This window comes from Sander lucioperca, chromosome 13 (genome assembly GCF_008315115.2).
Source record: "Sander lucioperca isolate FBNREF2018 chromosome 13, SLUC_FBN_1.2, whole genome shotgun sequence".
Taxonomy (NCBI): Eukaryota; Metazoa; Chordata; class Actinopteri; order Perciformes; family Percidae; genus Sander; species Sander lucioperca.
This window is the reverse complement of record NC_050185.1, coordinates 6,667,501-6,690,502: the sequence shown is the minus strand read 5'-3', so window position 1 is coordinate 6,690,502 and position 23,002 is coordinate 6,667,501. Positions and strand designations below refer to the sequence as shown.

At 42.8% G+C, this 23,002-nt stretch overlaps 1 protein-coding gene across 3 annotated transcripts in view; it reads right to left on the bottom strand.

Moving 5' to 3' along the window:
• The window catches only part of srrm3 (serine/arginine repetitive matrix 3), a 92,016-nt gene that overhangs the window by 22,378 nt on the left and 46,636 nt on the right, over positions 1-23,002 (bottom strand). For 2 of the 3 annotated variants that reach the window (XM_031311092.2, XM_036008862.1), the window contains exons 2-4: positions 20,563-20,876; positions 9,290-9,391; positions 62-163 (exon numbers count right to left, since the gene is read on the bottom strand). In XM_031311092.2, coding sequence (XP_031166952.1) covers positions 62-163; positions 9,290-9,391; positions 20,563-20,864 — 506 coding nt within the window. In that variant the 5' untranslated portion in view covers positions 20,865-20,876. Of the gene's footprint in view, positions 1-61; positions 164-9,289; positions 9,392-20,562; positions 20,879-23,002 lie in introns of all 3 variants that reach the window. The other variant, XM_036008864.1, reaches the window with a different exon arrangement.

The following is a 23,002-nucleotide window of genomic DNA, read 5'->3' as shown; positions in this document are numbered from 1 at the left end:
AAGTCGGAGCTGGTCAACACAACACCATTATACCGTATGTGTGTTTAAACACGTGCTTTACCGATTGTCACTGTGGTAATCGTGGTCATAGTCTCCGTCTTCATAGCCAACCAATTCAGGGTTCTCTTCGTACCCGTCAGGCTGATAGTGCAGGTGGTTGACCCTAAAAACACAAAAGTCAAGGATCATAAATGTGGAGAGTGTGTGAGTATTGTGAAGAAGAGGAGTAACTGTATCATGTTAATCCATCCTAGTTGTTGAGACATTTTACTCAAAACCACAACTGTGAACCTGCTGCTGGTGCTACAGAAAAAGTCAGGGGATCACCAAAGTCAATGGGATTCATCCTCAGGGGACCAGGAATGTCTGTAGACAATTTCATGGTTATCCATTAAATAGTTGCTGAGATATTTCGGTCTGAGAGCTCTGCTGCAGTCTAATGAATGTACCTAGCGTGTATCTTAACATCTGGCACCTAACTTGGGTGCAAAACAACAAAAACAAGAAGTCAAGCATATAAAAAATGTGATGTTCACACACTAAACTTTTTTTGTCCTGTAGTTGTATATTTTCCCATTTGTTCCATGCACACGCACACGCACACACACACACAGTATTGTATGTAAAAACAGATGGCAGTAGCCTCCTCCCTAATCCTCCCTGCCCCTCTACCCCCTTCTCTCTTATGTGGCCTGCTCTGATCCACCAGATCTGACCTTGCAGGCTCCATGTGGGCTTAAGAAATAGATAGAAAAACACACCATACTGATTATTTTTCCCTCGTGCAGTCCTATCTCTCTGACCTGGTCACGGCCCAGTGTTGTTACAAACCCAGCAGGCTCTGGGCTTCCTGGTAATTATAACACAGAGATGTAGCATATGGAAGTACTTTGTATATGTAGAGGTTATTTGGATTAGAGTGATGATGACAGAGACGTAACTTCCATAACTAACCATGTAGCCTCAATTCGTAAGAGAGAGATGAAAACAGGCAGGAGTAATGAGATGAAGAGGCTGAAGTGACACACGGGAAAAAAGTGACAACGCAAAGGATAGTGCACCTCTGGTAAGGAGATCAAACACACATGGGGCACACTTTAGATCAAGAGAGATGAGGGCTAGTGTAGAGATGAGGAAACAAAGCCCTTAACTGGCTGAGCACCACTGGTTACAGCAGGGATGCCAAGCCCCAGCAAAATAACCTCACTTCACAATGACAGCGTAGGAGGAGTTACTCACTAAAATCTCTTTACACAGTATCTTCTTAGCCCAGCTACTGAATAGAGAGGGGCTGTTAAACGAGCAGTGGTGAGTGATTGGTGGACTTCCTATGCCCTGGGTTTTACTTACAGACTGCAGACACTACTCAGGGCTTAAAATACCGCAAACTCCTCTTTTTTACAGTCTATACTCTTTGGAAAAAAGTTCTAGAATTAAACATCAAACATGTTAAATATTAGATATGGCACCAAAGGACAGCTCTTTGTAGTGAAGTTGCACATACAATATTTATCTATCGCAAAGAATGAGGCCGCTAGCAATAAAAACAATGTGAATTCACGTAGGGTTAGTGTGTTAATAATACAGCAATTACACAGCTTTTAAACATTTCTTATAAGACCACCATTCATTTGGAAAGCATGATCTGACAACTTTCAGGATGTGTTGTTTTCTAGATTGATTTAAATATGTAAAATGCCAGAAAAGGCATTCACACCCTTTAAACGTTTGTTTTAGCTGAAGACTAGTGTCCCTGTAGGACCGGGAATGGAAGCACAATGCCGTGAAGAGACATTAACAATGATTGAAACTATCTGGTAGCATGCTTAGTCATCAGAGATAAATCAACAAATTCCCCAATCGTGTCTTTAATCTCTTAAATGATGCCATGCTCTAATATGCTGGAGACATCTGTCCAGCCTGGTCGTGATCAACACAGCGTCCCTGTTAGACAGATGAGTGAGTACGCCCGTGCTTAACGGTGCCCTGGTGAGGAAAGAAGCTCCCTAATTCAGCCACTGTCCCTGGGACCTGGCAGTGATGGACTACGGCCAAGGCCATCCTTAGGGCTGCAGCACAAAGTAGTGCAGCCCATTAACATCCCCACTCAGACAGCCACTCTGCCACTGAAGGCCCGGATATATTTCTATTGCTGCACAGAGTCATAGTTTGTTATTCTGGGAGGAGGTAGGTGGAGGTGGGATTGATTACTCCACAGTATGAGGGTGGGGGCAAATCTAGTAGCAAGTAGCTTTATGGAGGTCATATTAAGATGAAGGATTGACCGGGCTGGAGGTTTAAGCTGAGCTGATCAATTCTGTGATCATGGGGAAAAACCATGATGTTCTGGATGCACCCACATTAGATCTCTGCACAGAACAGTCGAACAGTAGATCCATTTCTGTTTGCTAATGAAGAAACGTCGGTCTCAGGCGTTTTATCAGGTATTGAATAGTTATGTGAAGCCCAGGGTCAGCTTCCCCATTGATCCTGCTCGGTTCGGGCAGTCTCGGTGTGTAAGCCTGAATGGCTCTCAGAGGCTTTATACACTGTATTCCTTTCTTCCACCCTGTGTTCACATCAATTCTGCAGGAAATCAATGTGGGACATCGGTAAACAGAGTTATGAGCTAGCTCATCCATGCTTACTGCTGGCTGTTTACTGCTAGTGGGTACGAGTATTAAGCTACAGCTGAGGGGCCTAGCCTGTCAATAGCAATAGTCCCTGTGGAAAAGATGGCATCTGAATAAAAAACCTCCCAGCTGAGCAAAGTCAAACACACTGAAGGCAGTAGTATATTTGAGGTTGTGATGAAGCCTCCTATCATTTAGTAAATGTAAATATCTAACGGTATGGTACGGTACATCATCTAGATCTATACAGAAATCCCTTTTTGCTTGAAGTTGCATAGCATCAGTTTGGACCTAAATTACAATGACATTTTCCCTTTTTCATTTACTAAAAGTCACTTTGTCCTGCATGTCACATAAATTTGTTATACCTTTCGAATTTCAATCAAAGTCTTGAATTTCAGTGCAGGTAATACTAACAGCTCTGTGAGGCTGTAATTAGGCACACAATGACAATATTAATATGCTGATGTTTGGCAGGTATTAGGTTTACTGTGTTCACTATCATAATTTAGCATGTTAAATGGAAATGTGTGCTAACATTTGCTAATTATTTAGCACTAAACACAAAGTAGGCTACACCTGGGGCTGATGGGAATGCCTTTAGGTGTAAGGGTGGAAAAATAATCGATTCTTAGATGCATCACGATTCTCTCTAGAACGATTCGATTATCGATTCAGATAAGTTAATAATCGATTAAAAAAATAATAATAATTATATATATATATATATATATATATATATATATATATATATATATATATATATATATATATATATATATATACACACACACACACACATTTTTTTAAATGAGTTGATTTTTATTTAAAAGTCTCCAGACAAGTACAAATCAGAAAACAGAGTGACTGAAAGAGGATGGGATAATGGACAACAACTTAGAGGTTAGGCAAGAGTGCAGAAGAAAAACACACAAAAATGGCCAAAAGGAAAAAAAATTAAATTTTGTATATATACACATGATCTAATAAGACATACATGAAATAATTAGGCAAAACACATAGGCTGTTCATCTACTTAATCACATTACATCTGACCACCTCATGTTTCCTGTTCTAAGAAGACAATTCTCCACCTTTAAACATGACTGAGCCTCTGACCTGGAAGATTACTGTGACAGAAGGTGACTTTCACAAGCATGCAAAACCTCAGTAGACAAAACATTTCATTAAAACTTGTGTGTGACAAATACTGTATATGTCAAAATCTAAGCTTTGTCTAGCTGCTTTGTCTAGGAAGTGATTAGCAAACTCAGATTTATATGTATATTTTAAAAGATTCCGCGTGGAAATGTACATAAAAAAATGGTTGCATCGAGATGCATCGATAATCGGTTTAGAATCAAATCGTTGGCCTCTGAATTATCGAATCGTAAGGTGCCAATCAATTCCCACCCCTAATTAGGTATGCAGGTATTATTATCATAAACTAAATAAAAAATTAAATAAAATGTTGGAGGATCACCAAAGTTATTACAATGCATCCGGGAGGGAACATGAATGTGTGTACACACTTTCATGGCAAACAATCCAATAGTAGTGGAAAGATTTCACTCTGAACCAAAAATGTCAACCTTGTGGTGGCGCTGGAAGGAACATCAGGTGATCACCAAAGTCATTAGGCTTCATACTCTAGAAACTCTGAATGTCTGCACAAAAGATCATGGTAATTACAGTAATTGGAAAGTTGTCAACCTCATGGTGGGGTTCATCCTCTAAGGACCAGGAATGTACAAACTTCCATGGCAATCCATCCAATAGTTGTTGAAACATTTCAGTCTGGACCAAAGTGATAGACCAACCGACCGACCAACAGACTGACATAGCCATCCATAGAGCCAGCATTGTTAAGAAAACAAACCAGGATTGATGGAGGACAGGGACACAACCTTGCCATTAATGTGACATCACTAACATATCCTTGCATACTGTTAGCTGCAGGCCCTTGTTAACTGATGTGAGGGTCCCCTACCATATTACCTATTAATGCGTTGGATTGGCTTATTGCTGGTGGCAGTAAGTATCAGGAGGCCTTTAGCACAGTTTTCCCCCGAGGCCAACCCATGGGTTTATTAAGGCTTATTTCCCATAATGCTTCAGACGAAGGCACAACAAATGTAAACTCACAATGTTGAGCAGAGGACGTAGATTACTTCAGAAAGAGGTCCATACTGTGTGTGTATGTGTGTGTGTGTGTGTGTGTGTGTGTGTGTGTGTGTGTGTGTGTGTGTGTGTGTGTGTGTACAGTAAGGGCCTGGGGGAGAGTTGAGTGTAAGGCGGATTGGGGTGGGAGGATAAGAACCCTGCAAATTACAGACTTCTTCAATTTTCCAAATCAAGGTCTTTCTGGAGTAGCCTGGTCCTAGCAGACTCTGTACAAATGAAATGTACCAGAGAGTCTGGCCACTCTCCATTGACAAGTGTTAACTTCCTTGAAGGCGGGTACTTTGTTGAAGTTTAAAACTATTGGATCTGCCCAGAGCCACTCTAGATCTGCCATAACCAATTGCTAACGTTTGGTCGTGACGTCGGCTTAGCATCGCTAGTGTTTGCCTTAAGCCTGGTTCACACGGCAGGATAATTAGGCCGATTTTAGCCCCGATTCCCCCCTTCCGACAATCTTATGGATGCTCCGATTATCGTAAAATAATCTGATCAGATATTCCTGCCGTGTGTGGTGTGTTAAGACTGCTCTCGTCTGCTCGGAAGGACGTCGGGACCGCTCCGATCTCAAATCAGGGATATCCAACATGTTGGATTTATTTGGCCCGTTTTCTCCTCGTGTGTGGTGTCCCCCGGGGACAAATGAGCACGCAGCCTGTGGACTGTGGCGTGTAGCCAATCAGAAAGCGAGGTGACGAGGCGGCGAGGAAAGCACCGGGAAACAACATCAAAACAGCCGGCGGCATGGCGCACCAGAAAGTCCGGTGGACGTCGGAGATAAGTATAGCAAGTATAGTCCATGCTCGCGTTGTCTCCACTTCTTTGACCATCGCCTTTTCTTTTGATAACGTTTTTTTTTCGGTTAAAAACAAACTACAAACTATCGCCACTGCATCCTCTTCGTCTGCCATGATCGTTTACTCTGAAGTCACGTTTGATCTCGAGGGATTTTGCGAGATTTCCCGTCTGACCTGGGAATGCTCGGGAGTCAAATCGGTTCGTGTGTGATGTGTTGATTTTGCCGTGTGCTGCGCACCACACACTGTACGACCAAAACGGTTAGACCCGTGATTTTTTATTGCTGTGTGTGGGGTCTCTCAGGATTGGAAAATCGGCCGACAATTTTAAAATCCGTGGGGAGGAGGGCCACAACATCATGGCCACCAACACAACTCAGCAAAAATTGTTCTTGCTCGTGCTTTAACTTCAGGATATTCGGCAGCGTTGCCACAACGGACCGAATGGCTTCGCTCGCATCTTTCTCCGCCGCCATTACGGAACTACAACTCAAACTAGCACACAACCTCAATGTCATCGTTCTTAGCCACTCCCTCTGTTCGCTGATTAGACCAGTAAAGATTTGGCTGGAGAAAACCCAAGAATATACCGCAAACCCAGACGGTGTACTGAAGAAAAATGAAAATGAAGCGGAAGTACGTAGGAGGGTGGAGCCAGGCTATTTCTGGAGAGGGAAAGTTGCAGAATTTAAGGCAAGCTCTGAAATCCCAAATTGACCCGACTCAGAAGTGCCCTTTAGATTGAACTAATGCGAAAGGCAAAACAAACAAAGCGTCGTCAATAACTCCCTCCCTCAGCCTTTCTCCTCGTTTCAGCCTGGTCTGGTCTAATGTCAGACAGCGGCTGAGGTGCAGAGGAGGGAGGATCATTAGTCTAGTCTGTGAGACAGGAAGCATCAGCGCCATTACCAGTCATTAGTTCACAGACAGCGGTTCCCGTCGCCACCGCCACACTGCCTCTCTCAATCATTCACACAAACATTATGATGGAGTGACTCAGGAGGGCCACCACGTCCACATCCTGCTGTTACCCATGTTTGTGATGACTGAAACAGTGGCGTTTGTGAGTGTGCGAGTGTCTGTCTGTGATCTGGACGGAGACTACACACGCAGTCATTTATTTTGGTTCCTTTACGTCCATCTATGCTCGTCTCAGATAACACACTCTCCCATGCCACCTCGCGCTCAAAACTATACAGCCAAGCTTAGCGTTAGACTGACATTTTTAACAATTATCATGCCAATCTTTGCCTCATTGGCTTCCAGCAGAGTTTAGAATAGACTTGCTTCTGACTATTTTAAAAGCTTTGGGGTTTAACCATTCCCTGTGTATTCGGAGAGAGGCATTGTCAGTCAAAAGGCAAGGATTCAAATTAAAATGTATTGCACTTTTGCAATTACGGTCCATATTCCCTTGAACCGACCGCCTGAAGACATTATTAGACTGGCAGGCCATTTCTCATAATCTCTTTTATAAATCAATTTCTGCTTGCATTTGATATTTATGGCTGTCTAGTTGTATTAGATTCATTTGCTATAATTCATTTAGCATCAATGATCCAAAACTCTTTGGGTCCGCTAATAAATTTAATGAAAAAAGAAGAAAACGAACGACAAAAAGGAGGTAGGGTGTATAACCATGCATGCACACTAGGAGTGTAAACGAATACAAAACATTATTTGTATTTGAATATGCACCGATGACGTGCTCTGAATCCAGATTTTTGCAGTAATATGCACCCCCTCCTCTTAATTGTCACCTGATTGACACAATGTACCCTAAACCTAAAACCACTTCTTCTCAGAGTCATAACTCAAACACACAGACATCAGCACTCTTTACGACTGTATCTATAATGTCCATCACAGATACTGTACGTCTTAAGCCGTTTAGAAATCATGCGCTCCAGATTCAGTCTTGTTCTGATGTATCAAAGTAATCCAGGCTACTGCTAGCAGTGTTGGGAGTAACGCGTTACAAAAGTAACGCAATTACAGTAATATATTCCTTTTTGATGTAACGCAGTAATATAACGCATTACTAATTAAATTTCGGTAATATTATACTCGTTACAATCTCAGTAACGCGAGTTACAACGCATTTTAACGCAACATTTAGTGGTGCATTGGTTTTTTTAAGAATTCACCAACACCGCGACACATTTCTTCACAGGAAAAAAAAAGCCGTATTATTTTCCTGTCGCTGTATTCGATGGTTGAGATGACTGCAGAGACAAATACATTTGCGAGATGGATATTATTTTCAGGAGTTATTACGCTGCGTTGAAGTGAGCTGTCCTGTTTCTGTTCCCGTGGTCAGAACCAGAACCAGAGACGGTACGGACAGCATGTATGTCCCAACAGGTGACGGTACGTCAGCGGCTGACAGATATAAACATGTCGGGAATTAATGTTGAGGCTTGCTACACGTAAATGTCATTGCATTTTTATCAGCCGTGGAGAGTAACTATGCCTGTAGTGGAATGGCTTCGAATGACGACCAAAAACGCTTGTCTTTTACTGTGACCATTTACTGTTCAATATGTTGCAGTTTTACAAACAAGAAAGTGAACAACTTGAGCCTGACGGACATGTTGCTTCTCAGTAAGCTAGCAAGAGTAGGCTACACAACAGACAACTTCCGTGTAGCCTACTTCAAAATAAAAGCACTTCCTGTGACGGTTCGCAGTAAAACTAAATTACTGTTAAATAAGGTTGTGTAGGCTACCTTTTCACAAATCAGCTGTAAATCAAGTACTGTAAATAATGTTAATAGTGAGTTTTAATCACACTATAATTGAACATTTCCTTAGAGTGTTTTAACCTAAACAACATGAATTTCTTATTGAAGTGCTATAAACAAACATTTTACAACAATGCCGTACTTTTAATTGAGTATTTTCATTTTCTCCTACTTGCCTATTATATGTTTTACTTATCTATTTTGTATAGCTTTAGTTACTTTGCATATTTATATTAATTATACAAAATATGAATAATCTATGATGTATTAAAGTGAATAAAGAGGAGACTTTATTGATCCGGTGGTGAAATTCACAAGCTAGCTGCCAAATCAAACTTCCCCTGTTATTTTGGTGAAAGTAACTCAAAAGTAATGCAAAAGTAGTGTAACGCATTACAATTCAGAGACAGTAATATTGTAATATAACTAATTACTCTCAAATGACAGTAACTAGTAATCTATAATGTATTACATTTTGGAAGTAACTTGCCCAACACTGACTGCTAGTAGCCAAACCAGCAGGACTTTTCATGATGCTGATGTGACAGAATGTAAACAAATGGGCAATAAGCTAAAAACACAGACGTAATATCGTAATGTCAGTTTTAATATTCAGACATTTGACGTGGTTCATCCTTAATAACGTTTCATTTGGTTAGTTGTGCAGTACAGCATCAAGCTTGACTGATGTTGCAGGTTATTTTTTGTTTCATGATCCTCATGAAGCTTGGCACTTGACACTAACTTTATTTTCTTCTGGGCCTCCTCCTCTCATTGCATGCACAACCTTCAATTTCCAAAGAATGGGCCCAGTGTATTTCTGACATGTATTGTGACCTCCTGTTCTACTATTGATTTTGACTCGGACAACTAAAGCTACTGTAGCTTTTCAACATTACCAACCCTGCCTCTAAACCTGATATACAGTAACTTACACTGGTTGTGTGTGTGGACCATCTCTGGTGATAACGCCTTCCTTGTCCATCAGCATTTGTCTGAATGTGCTCACTTTCTGCCGAATCTCTTCCTCTGTGTACCTGAGGATGGACACATAAAGACACAGCAGTTAGTAGAGGCACACACACACACACACACACACACACACACACACACACACACACACACACACACACACACACACACACACACAAGTAATCTGCAGATTTGACTACTCGGCTGAGTAGTGAGCAGAGTATGAGTATAAGTATGAAAGTGAATGATGAACATACTGCAAACTGAAGCAGCAGCTTTTAATAACAGCACTGAACGCAGCAGGGGCACTGGCGAGGCTAATTGTCATCTGTCATAAGTGCCAGATGCCATAGGAGCCATGTCATCACCAGCTATCACACAGAGTCCAACAAATGGCAACGACCGTCCTCTGACCGTATCAAAAATGACACCCAGCCAAATGAGGTATATTCTGATGACTCACTGTCAACCTCTCCCGACCCCGGTGGGTTCCTTGTTCAGGCCTGGGATGCATGTCATGTTTTATTGTGTAAGCTAAGCGCTGAGTTGAGAGCGACTGTGGGGCAGTGTGAGGAGCTTTCAACGAGCTGCCAGACAGAATACTGCACACTGCTGCAGCGGGGGAAGCAATTACTGTCTGTGTCACACTGTAGACTTGCATTCATATTTTCTAATTGAGAATATCTGGCTTTTTTCAGATGTAGTCTGTCAGTGGGTGCAACCAGAGAGCATCAACACTATCAGTTATACTCTCATTTCATTGTGATGTTATTTGCTGCAGTAGATAATGAATGAATCAAACTCTCATACAATAATTCATGCATACAGCTTTGGGCTACATCCTCCCAGTGTGTTAATAACACAAGTAACAACCTCTGACCACAGGCCTGCCACAGTAAGACTGTATCTGCTGACAGCTTTGCGATGGGGGACAGGAATAATTCTACCAGCCTGTCTGAACAAGTGTGGCAGCCACAGTGAAGTAGCTTCTGTCCTGTGCCATTCTACAGATGGACAGGAGTTATGCATGTCTGTGAACTTGACAGCGATGGCCTCTATAAAGCACTGAACACCGAGCTGATCTCCTGGTGTATTCACACCATCTCCACACCATCCTCACATTCTGCTCTGGCTGTGGTAACGGGATGTAATGAGCTACAGAGAAACATGAAGGGAGAGAAGAGGACGGAGGAGGGAGAGGGAAAGGGAGAAAATTAATAAAGCCGTGAAAGTGTAGCCAGGAGCCAGACATCACAGAGTTAGTTTGACTCAGTCAATAATATGCTGTAGTGTTCATATTAACAACAACAAGAGCATGTGTGAGGGGTGCCTGGGATATACAGTAGCACTATGTTCAGAATTAATAATTAACTAATTTCTTTGAGTCTCAACACACGGATATGTGCAATTTGCATCTTGGGTAAATGATAACATCTGATGTGTGCTCCACTTGCAATTACCAAATTATTGAGGAACTGTCTTTCACTTAGTACTGAAACACACAAACCAAAAGTACACAAACGTATGTGAGTATGTGCTTCTGGCCATGTAGTTTATTTTCCTGTTCAATAGGTGATAACATCTGACATGTGAGCTCCACTTGCAATAAGGAAAGTGCAGGGGAACTGTCCATCATTCAGTGCTAGAACACAGACTCTTACTTGGCAACAGATCCTCTTAGCGGGGGCTCCTGGCAGGAACAAATCTATAAACTGGATTGTAAATTATACAGTCTTATTTATTAGTCTGAGGAGTGTTAGCTGTTGTCAGATTAAACATAGCAGCCGATACCATGTATTCTGAGTTTGGTGGTATCAGCGCATTGGAGATACGGAGAATGAGATTAGGAGAAGTGCGATGGAGAGCTGAACTAGCTGGATGATGGCCCAACAGACACAAGAAGCCAGCCGGTGTGACAGCACCATCAGGTCCTGCTGTACGGCAATCTCTCAGCCCAGCAGCTGTCAACTCAGCACAATGCAGGACGCAAACGCACACTTTATATTCATGGCTTTCCATGCACATCGCGAGAGCCATCGCCAAACGTTAGCTGCTTCCCGACAAATCTACAGCAGTCCCTGGGTGCTCTCAGCTGTCTGTATCGAGGGAGGGTGCGCAATAGGTAAAAGAGTGAGAAGGCTCGGATAGGATACTGGCTGAATGCGCTCTGGCCAAACAGATGCCGTTGTTGTAGGGCTTTCTCCTTCACATTGTGCTGATGATGGTGAGGATGTTAGTGCCTGCAGCTATCTCTGCTGAAGCAAAAAAAAAAAAAACGGTGTCAGAGCTTGTGAAGCTCAAGCCTCTGTTGACATGTGACCTACAGTATTTCTTCTTTCTGCTTCTCTCTCTGTCCATTGAATTGCTCGACCATGAAGTTCTGCACAGCTTCGCAGCATGAAGCACAGCAAAGTTGGGCTCTTTTTGATGGGTCTAGCTCACTAACCAAAGCCAGAGAGTGTAGGCCCAGCAGTGGTGCTGCTTCAAATAGAGCCTGGGGTTTAGATGTATGAGCCAGGAAAATCCCCCACAGCACCTGAACGCCTACAAGAACCTGGTCAATGGTGAGTCACCTACATAGATAAAAACATCTATGGACATAAGAAGTCTGAGGAAAGAAGACTCAAAACTACGGCTGTCAATCGATTAAAAAAATGAATCTAATTAATTACATACTCTGTAATTAATTAATCTAAATTAATCGCATACATAATTAACGGTGCCTGAACCGATACTTTTTAAGAAAGTAAAAAAAGAAAAGAAAAAAAAAGGGTACTAAACAACAGTTGGTGACATTAAAGAACGGCTTGTTTATTGCTAAGGCCATATGGTCAAAATTAAATGATTTAATAATGTATAACAATAACAATAACTTATTTCACTAGTAAATTGCTGTTGAACGACAAAAACAACCACCAGGTGGGAAAAGGACATTTACAATAACTTCAAATGCACCACGAGGCTGTAGTTTACCAGTTTCATTGAACGCACCGTCTGTGTTGTTTTTCCAAGACTGTATGGCTCTGTTTTTCCGACGGCTAAAATACAGTCAAACTTTACACCGTTTAGCATTAGCTGTCAGCATTTTAACCGTTTTTAATCCAGCTACTAGCTAGCGGTAGGCTAATGTTAGCTGCTGTCGAGTATAGTGTTAACTAGCTAGCGGTAGGCTAACGTTAGCTGCTGTCGAGTATAGTGTTAACTAGCTAGCGGTAGGCTAACATTAGCTGCTGTCGAGTACAGTGTTAACTAGCTAGCGGTAGGCTAACGTTAGCTGCTGTCGAGTACAGTGTTAACTAGCTAGCGGTAGGCTAACGTTAGCTGCTGTCGAGTATAGTGTTAACTAGCGTCACGTGCAGCGGTGTTTGTGTTGCCTGTATCGTCTTCAGAGCACCAGAGAGAAGTGCAGACATATCAGTGGCACCAGATTTCGGTAGCCAGGGTTGGCAGGAAGAAGATTTTTACAAGTAAACGTTCCAATTAATGATCCAGGCAGCACATTCTCGTCTCCCTCCTTCATTTTACAGTCCAGTGGTGGCTAGAACGGCTGGAATGGATTAATTTGCGTTATTTTTTTTAACGCGTTATTTTTTCTCAGATTAATCGAAATGAACGCGTTATTTTGACAGCCCTACTCAAAACTATTTCTCACATGATCGCTTAACTTTTGAATTGCATTAAAGAAAAGTTAGGCAGGGGTCCATAGTGAGCTCTGAATCAATCTGTGTAAATGGCCACATATCGGATGTTTGTCACTGGCTATTATAGGATGAGCACACTGCAATTACACATCTGTCTTCTGCACATTTAATTAGCACTTCTTGCAGCTGTAAAGGTAGCTGCTTTCAGCCTAATACACCATCTGTTCTGCCCTGACAGTGCCGAGGAGGGGCTGATTGGAGCGGTCACTCTCAGCAAGGCTGGGTAACACTGAATTCTGATTGAAATTAATATTAAACTGAGCAAACTGTGTGTTTTCCTGTGTGTGTGTGTGTGTGTGTGTGTGTGTGTGTGTGTGTGTTTGTGTGTATGAGGTGGGACTGTTCAGAAGCCAAAGTGGAGCCAAATGAAAGCCATTTAGCCCAGACCCACTGCCTACAGCATGCAGAGTCCCAGTGATTTGGGTGGAGAGAGACAGAGGACATCGATCAGAGCGACGGGCTCCCCGCCACCCCAGCCATGAAAAATCACCACGATTAAAGAACTTGATTGGAGTAATTAGACAGCTCCGGGCACCCACAGATCCCCCCCCCATTAACTCACGATCCAGGAAAATGAATAGTTGTGGCCTAGAGACCATCCTTTTGCTGATAGTCATCGACTTGATGAGGACGTGCCTACGTGTGGGGCGTGTGGGTGTGTGTTTGTGTGTACTCCTTCAGAATGCCAGGGATGTTTGTGCGCTCAATATCTGAAGAGCCTTTTTCTGCAAGTCGTCCCCAGGTGCTGCCGTACACCTATGAAACTATGCAGCCATCAATCCCGCTGCAAAGAGCACAGAGGAAAAGTGATGCCAATGTAGTTAGTAAGATTGAATGGTGCTGGGAACATGGGAAGGCAAAACTGAACACCCCCACATTTCTATTTCAGGGGCAGAATTAAAGCGGCCTACCGGGCCACAGTGAAATTGTTCAACTCTCAATTGGAGAGGATTTTCAATTGATGCTCTTTACAGTCATAGATTGTCTGGTTAGATAACAGGTACTAGATATAGCAGACATAAAGAGTAGACCTTTCTCTCACTATATAAAGCTGCCCTTTTCACCTCCCCCACAGTGTAAGCAGATCAATGGCTGGAGCAGCACAATCTGCCATTGCCACTCTTTCTGATTGCTCATCTTCTCTAAGTCCTCCGGCAACAACAGCATTTGAAGCTATTTGGTCTAGCACGGAGCTGCTATATTGGCTTGGGCCCCCTCCCGGTGACGATGTATAAAATGGGTCCCTCCAATTTTCAGTCTTATAGGACACAGGCTTATCGTCTTATTACACAGGCTTTGGCTTGCAGGAAGACCTCCATCAGAGCAGAGATAGCTATTTGCTCTGGCCTTAGAGCCTCCGAGAGCAGCTCTCTCTTAATAAGATCCGAGCTACTCACATCTCCTGCAATGCAAAAAGTGTCACTGCAGATGGTATTAAAGCAATAGCACAGCAGTAGCGGCCAAAACGCAGCAATTTAGCTCCTGACTATTATCTAAACCTAAACCTCTACACCTCTTTCCTTTCTGTCTCAATTTACAGTAGACTGCTCTGTCTTGAAATTAATTTGCTTGTACGTCATTATGTATATAGTAGAACCACAAATTCAGTTATGCATCTCTGGGTTGTTTCCTTTTTGCTTGTGCCAGGCTGCACCTCTCTACTCTGCTTTCAAACAACAGAAAGTCATTTTCTAATACACACGCGCACATCTTGGTGAAGCAGGAGTAATATTTTCTGCCTTGAATTTAAAAAAAACTCTTACCATTGGCAGAACACAAAAGAAAGGCCAAGCACACACGTGCTGCTCTGTTGTGTATTTCTGTGTGTGTGTGTGTGTGTGTGCGTGTGTGTGTGTGTGTGTGTGTGTGTGTGTGTGTGCATGCCTTGCGCAGATGTGTATATTGGGCCTGCAGATTCAAGCTCATTAGAGAGCTGCAAAAACGCTCAGACACCGCAGGAGTTCAAATCATGAACAATCATTATGCCTCAATTAGTGTGGAAAAACACCCATGAAATAGAATCTGGACCCTTGCATGCATAGCAGCCCTTCAGCTTGAAATCTGTCAGTAAACTGCGCTATCATAAGGCAGCCAAACTTGCTTGAAAGTAGAAAGTAAACTTGTTGAGCTGTTCAGTACATGCGTTGTGTTCTGATGGAAAGACGACAGGATGTTGTTGACGGTGCTTCACTTATGCACTGTACCATCTCCTCCAAGAGCTAATCTAACAGAGTAAATGTATGTAACTTACAGCACATCTAATATACATAAAAGGCCAATGTTCCCTGTAGCGGCGGAACACTCAGTGCACTAATGACTGTGGGATGCTACCAGGCCATTGATAGCTAAATGAACAGACTCCTTTAATTGCTGATCCCGTCTAATTGGCTCCCAGGGTGAGACCATCACTCATGACAGACTATTTATCCTGGTTTGATCTCTGAGGAAAAGCACGGCTGGATTGGGGGTGTAAAGGGAGGAGGGGAGAGTCTGCCATGCTGGCAGGGTTAGAGAAGGAGGCAAACGTCCAACCTGCCCCCTAGCCTAATCCTTCACCGAGGCCTCAGTCAGGACGGGGACTCAGGGGTGACGTAGATTCTGAGCCTGCTGGCTTATAGCCACAACAAATGAAAACAGACCCCAGCCACCATTTTAATTGTGTCTAATGCCTGGCATTGCTCTTCCTCGCTTTCATCCCCCGCTCTATCCCTTAATCCTGCACACATGCACTCACGCTCTCTCATTTAAAGAGGAACATTAGAAATTAGAGAGACAAGGGGAGCTGTGCTGAGCCAAGCTGGCAAATGAGATTCTCCTTTCATTATAGCTTAACGAGATGACTTGAGTCTGTCCAGAGCTGTCCTTCAAGTGCAACTGCCTGCCAGCCGAGTATGTGCAGTGTGACGAGCGAGTGGAGCTGGTCAGCGCGAGTGTATGGTCTCCTTGTATTCTGCCATCATTAGCCAAGCTGCTGCCTGCTGCTACACTATTCCACTAGACATCATGAGTCTTTTACAGCGCTCAACCAGGAGCAACTATGTCTACTCCGAGCCAGGAGATGAGTGGACCTTGACAGATGGTAAAGTCCAGCAGTTCCCTTTCAGCTTTACCAATCTGTCGTAGCTCCACCATCAGCAAGGCCCCACTGCCTGAGAAGCCCAGTCACGCTCGGGGAAGGAGAGACGGGTACAAAGAAATTGTGGAAGAAATGTCTAATCCACCTTCGGCTACTCAAAGCATCTCATAGGAGTAGTGATTTAATTAATCTCCATACTCTGACATGGTACACTCAGCAGTGTGAAAGACAAAACAGAAAAAAACTACTTTTTCTTTTAGAAATTTGGAAAAAACACCGGTCCCACTTACTGGCATTCAAGTTTTTGTTTGTCACCTCTCGTATCTAACCTTGACCAAAGGAAAAAAAAAACTAATTAGCTTGCCCTTTATTCAATTAAATCACCCTCCCCTAATATATCAAGGATTAGCCAGCTTTCCATAAATGACAAATGTGATGAGGTATCAGTGGGAAAGTGAATTTTCTCTGTACTGATACAGTATCACAGAGCTCGTTGTTACAGTCTCAGCTAACCTGGAGTTTGCCTGGGAGCTGTGGTTATTCAAGCAGCAGTGTGTGTGTGCGTGCGTGCGTGTGTGTGTGTGTGTGGGCACGCAGATCAGCCTGAGAGAAGCCTTGAGATTGTGGATTAAGGCAAAGTGCAGTCACTACAGTTTTCATGGCCCTTGGCGTAAGCACACACTGAGCTCTTTTTGCTGGAGGACACACATCATGCTAATGAAACCGGCTACGCTGGGTTGGCCTGTGTTCTTTGCTGACTGTCTCTATGGCAACCTCACTAATAACCACTACTTGAGGAGAAGGCCATTAATACAAAGTTCAAGTGTCGGCTGCAAATATGCAACAACATCAAGGATGAGTAATGCTGCATCTGTGACATAAACAACACTGTGAAGCAGAAATGGCTGCCACTGATGAATTAATTGATCTGTGTGTGTGTGTGTGTGTGTGTGTGTGTCTCATTTTCATCCATGATGTAAAATGTGTGTTATTGCTGTAATGTATAATGAAGCTACATGGTACAATCTTTGTTCAAGGGATTATCAGGATTTCTTGCTCCCACCTGCTCAACCCAAGCTCCACACACACACACACACACACACACACACACACAAATTGTATTCAAAAGCTTAAATTCAGAGAATAAATTGAATAGTTTTTCCCCATGAGATGTTTCTGCATGTTTTACAGTACTTGTTTCTCACAATTTCAAAAGCCCAATTCCCAGCACACTGTGGTTGTTATCACAACTAACTCCCACTGTTGGCCTGTCGGCAGTGTAGAATCTCAACACACATATAGCAGCCAGTCTCTTCTTTTTACCCGGCAGTAAGGCTCTTCACCACCTCTCTGCTTCTCCACAGGTACCCAACCGGCAAATATAATCCACTAGAACAGTGACAAGGACATGGTCCTTCACCGGCTTGCTGACTGTGAACATTTGCCAATTATGTTAAATGGGGCAGCTGGCCAAGCAGGAAGCACCCAGTTATCTGCCAAAATGGTCCCTGTAGAGTCCTTCAGCTAATATGGAACTATTTCTTATTCCAGGAAACAGTTACCTCCAGGATCAGAGCATCCCTCCACATTGGTTTCATTTGTTTCACGTCATTCTCTCCACAGCAAACTCGTCATCAAACAAGCATCATACAAGGATGTTTTTAAAGGAAAATAAAAACTATGGATGGGCGTTTTTTTAAAAGGAACACGCTGACTTATTGGGACTTTAGCTTATTCACAGTAACACCCAGAGTTAGACAAGTTGATACATACCCTTCTCATCTCCGTGCATGTTGTAACTCTGTCTGAAGCCCCCAGTGCTAGCTAAGCCTAGCACAGATCATGGAGGTAATCGGCTCCAACTAGCCTACTGCTCCGAATAAGTGACAAAATAACGCCAACATGTTCCTGTTTACATGTTGTGATTTATATAGTAACAGGGTGTACAAATAACAAGGTCATATGAGACACAGCCGTCTTCTAACCGTATACAAACTGGGAACTATATTCTCAGAAAGGCGAAGCACTGCTACTTCTGCTACTTGGGCGGAGTGATTTGCTAGCAGCACCTGAAGCCCTGTGGTGAGGAGCAGAGAGTTCGCCTGGAGTTCGCTCAGAGTTGGAGTAATAGAGTCAACAATTACTAGATAGTAAAAGCATAGTGACCTTGTTATTTGTACACCCTGTGACTATACAAATCACAACATGGAAACAGGAACATGTTGGTGTTATTTTGTCACTTATTCAGAGCAGTAGGCTAGTTGGAACTGGTTAGTTCCAGGATCTGTGCTAGGCTTAGCTAGCGCTGGGGGTGTCAGACAGAGTTACAACACGCACAGAGATGAGAAGGGTATGTATGGACTTATTTAAAATGTATTTTTTATTTAAAAAGAAGAGTTTATCTGTGTGTTGGAGCAATGCATGTGTTGATGTTAAACCACCTCCATGCATGTGTTCCCGTGGTCACATTTTGTGTCAGATGAAAACACCGGCATGACATAATTTAAACACTGTAACCCCCCACCCCCATATTTCATGCATTTGTCCTGTCACTTATTTGTTAGCGATGTCCTTGAGTACTTGAGTACAATCTAACGTGAGACTAGTGTCCGAGTTTTTGATGACGTAGCGTTGGATCATGGGAGTTGTCTTCATTATTAAACAACCACCACTGTCGATAAAAAAAATCTATCTGACGTGACTCAGGCAGAAATAATGTTCCCGGACGAGTTAATGTATTCAAGTTTTATTCATGGTTAATCAGGTTATGCCATTTCAATCTAATAGCCGCAAGTAATGTTAGCTAACGTTAACTTGCTAACTTACCATTATATGAGGCGATTACCCACGGCTACTGTAGCTAACGTTATGTGACAAATTCAATCGTGGGATAGCCCAGCGCTCTTTTCAGTGGTCAAAACAATCATTCTAAAAATAACTTTATGAGCGTTTTGAATGTTGTTGTAACGTAACACTACAGTACATATGTGCATGAACCACTTGTCATAGTAGCACATCATAGTAAGATATTGACAGTTACAAAGCAAAAAAAAAAAAGAAGCGCATACTCATGCCCATCCCTATGAAAAATATGAAGTTATTGATCATAATAGATTCCAGCTATCACAACTCCTGATAATGCATGTATCCTGATCCCATCCCATTTCCATACCGTGCTGCTAAAAATGGCCATATCAACAAAACACAGCTGCTATGCACCATTTCCTAACAAAAACACAGCCCCTTATGTTTACTTCACTCCTCCGCAAGGGCTTGGGTTGTTTTTTTCTTCCCAATATTGCGATGAAAATGACTTTTGGCAGGTAACAGATTTTGAATGTAATGTTTTGGTGCAGCTTGTGAACTCAGCCCCCCTACAGGTACATACCTGTCAATGTCAAGTTCTCTACTACACTGAGAATGCTTTCATAGCTCGCACTCCAAACAGCTCGACAATAACCGAATTGTAAACTAAAGATAAACAACTGCGGTTTCGCTGAAAACGGTAATGTCACTTGACATCAAATACCCAGTGCAACTGGAGTCGCTTACTCGCTTGGTGAGTTGTTGTGCTTAATACATATTGGGCTTCATGCAAGAACATTTTTTATTCTTATCCTAAAACTTTTTTTTCTTTGAGGCTCGCTCGTGCAAGTCTTCCAAGTCGGATTCAATAAAATCTCTTAGCACAAACTTAATAAAATGACTTGTTTCAACTTGATAAATGCCAACTGTGCATGAGAAGCTTTCATAAGATTTCATCATTAGCATAATTGATGGCCCCAAATTGCTATATAAGACTACATGTTCTGCTCCGTTTGGGGACAGTTTGATTTTCAAACATGTCACCAAAGATTAACAAGAAATATTTCACACTTCAAGGCTTACTGTTGGAAATCAGCAGACGAAAACATAGCAGACGTAGCGGTGTCAGCAGTCAGATTAGAGGACTTGAAACAATTAGAAAATATGAATAGAGCTGCCAACAATATGTCATCACTGCCGTACTGTGACAGAAATAATGAAGAAAAGGTTTGAGGTAAAACAAGCAAACGCGGTCGTTTGTGGGGTTTTCTTTTGCGGGGTGCGAAAGTTCATTCCTGAGAGTATTTTGCAGTGGTACCACCGCCCAAGACGATTGTGATTAGTTTAAAGAAATGCAAATAACCCTTTTTTGCCTATCCCAGAATGTATCTGTGGTGTAGCGAGACCATACTCCACAGCCCTGTGGAGATAGGTCGGGCAATGCAAGACTAGCGAATATTTAATAGTTGACAACTAATGGATACATTTTTGCAGCTCTAACTAAAACTACTGAACTACATGATTAACATGACACATTGTCATGTGTCACATTGTCCTTATAAAAACGTAGATTACAGCTGCTTTAACTTTACAAGTGGTCGTTGCAGGAGGCCCATGGTATTATTGTCAGTGGTTGCTCATCCCATGTACTCACCCCTGCTCCTCCATCATCTCCTGGAGCTCCATACATTTGAGCTCTACCCTCCTCTTCCTCTCATGGTCCAGGATCTCTCTGTGCGGCTTCTTCACCAGGACGGGCTCTGCTTTGGGCTGCTCCTCCTCTTCTTCCTCTGTACCTGGCTGTCCCTCCTCTGTTTTAGCCTGTAGGACTGTGTTCGGCGCCGGCCCTCCTGATCCTGCAGCTGGTCCCGGTCCTGGTCCTGCCCCCAGGACCACGGGCTGGGCCATCCCGTTTGCACCATCCTTAGGAGATGGCACCCTCGCCGCATCATACATGATTACTGAACCCTGTGGAGACACAGATGATGGAGAGACACTGTCAGATCAACACTGTAGTCTGCTGGATTTTGGCAGTCTTAGACAGTCTTATGTCATGTTAATGATTTAAACATAAAATTTAAATATTCTTTGCTTTGAAGACTGTGTAGAGCCCCCTGAAGGCCCCTTTATGGCCCCTGAACCCCTGTTTGTCAACCACAAAGCTGCCAACTGATCTTTTTTTACACAAACACACCCACACAGTGTCTGTACACTGTACACAACGTATTTGGATGGACAGTAAGCCACAAACACTGAGAGGTGAGCCAAGATGTTAATACCTCTGGACAGGCTGCAGCATTTCTGCCTGAACTGAGCAGTACCCTTTGAAAACACTCACACACATCAACATGCTGTAGACACATGCACACACACGCGCTTTTAGTACATGTAGACATGCTTTGCCAGCGACAGCGCTGGCAGCAACTTCTGATCCATGAGTCAACAGCCCAGTAGCGCCTAGAGGCAGGTCAAAAACCCACTTGTCTCATGGACCAAATTCAAACTGTAGACCAAGGTCACACACCGCCATACATGCAGCATGTGAGTCAAAGGAGGATAAGAGTGGAAGACATTAGGGCTGCCCAATTAACCACGATTTTATCGGAATCTGAATATAGACTATCCAAATCATTTTCATTTTTTTTTAATTGTAATATTTTTCAATGAAAATGAGAATAATGATACAAAAATTATCATTCCCTCCAGTAAGGGGAATACTATCGCAATATCAGTCAAAATTATCGCAATTAAATATTTCCCTCATATCGTGCAGCCCTAGAAGACACTAAGCAGCTTGAGCACACAGTCTGGGAGAAGCAACAAAACAAGTGACAGAGAAGAATGTATTGACAATGTCAAGTATTGATTCGTCTGATCTCGTCTTCATTCAATATAACTTTGACTTATTTTATTGTTTCAACACTGAATGCATTCTTTTGGTTTTGACTCGCTCGACCATTATGTTTCTGGCTCGTTGACTGATGAAAGGATAGGGTTGTCATCTTGGTGATGAAAAAAAAAAAGTGTTCCAATACATGCTGCGTGGACTGGGTGCTGATTAAGATGGATTGTCCTGTTAAGGCTGCTGTAGAACATGCAGAGCCAGAAGAAGGCCTTCACCGGTCGTCTCCCTCTACAACTAATGGCTTCATTTTTCACCAAGGAGCCAAAAAAACCTAGCTGACGTACTCCATCACTGTCACGCAAAGGAGGAGCGGAGACAGGATGACACCGAGGCTGGATGGACCAACCTCAACAACTACAGTCACATCTTATCCCCACTTATTTCATCCAATGATTAGGAAGTGTGCGAGCAGCTTGTGCCATGTAGTCAGGCGGTTCTCTCTATCTGAGCTGGTTCTGGAAGTGTTTGACTGGTTAATAGGGATTTGCTTGTTTTTGAACTGCTGCGCCATGGTAACGAACCGTGGATCTGTGCGTCGCGACACGGCTCTCGGCTGACAGAACAGGTGGCAGGACAGCAGGAGCCATCATCGCTGAATCAATTTTACAGTAAATCAGCACTTGATATTTCATGACAGCAATCCCTCATCTGCACATGCTCGGCACAGAACAGCTCTGTAGAATATTTTAGCCCTGAGCGGACTTTAAAGGTCCCATACCATGCTCCTTTTTAGATTCATATTTGTATTTTGGGTTTCTACTAAAACCTATATACATGTTTTAATGTTCAAAAAACACATTATTTTTCTCATACTGTCCATCTGAATATACCTGTATTCACCTTCTGTCTAAAACGTTCCGTTTTAGCGCCTGCCTCCATAAGCCATTCTCCCGAAATGGCCCAGTCTGCTCTGATTGGTCAGCATTTTCGGCTCTTCCGCATCTGCGCTCTCTGAATCTCTGTCCCGTCATTGCAGCCGGGGAATGACTGTAGCAGCACTTTCTACATATATATAGTAGTTGTGACATCACAACCGTACAGAAGTCCTGACGGCTCGTTTAAAGTGCTCATATTATGCTCATTTTCAGGTTCATAATTGTATTTTGAGGTTGTACTAGAATAGATTTATGTGGTTTAATTTTCAGAAAACACCATATTTTTGTTGTACTGCATGTTGCTGCAGCTCCTC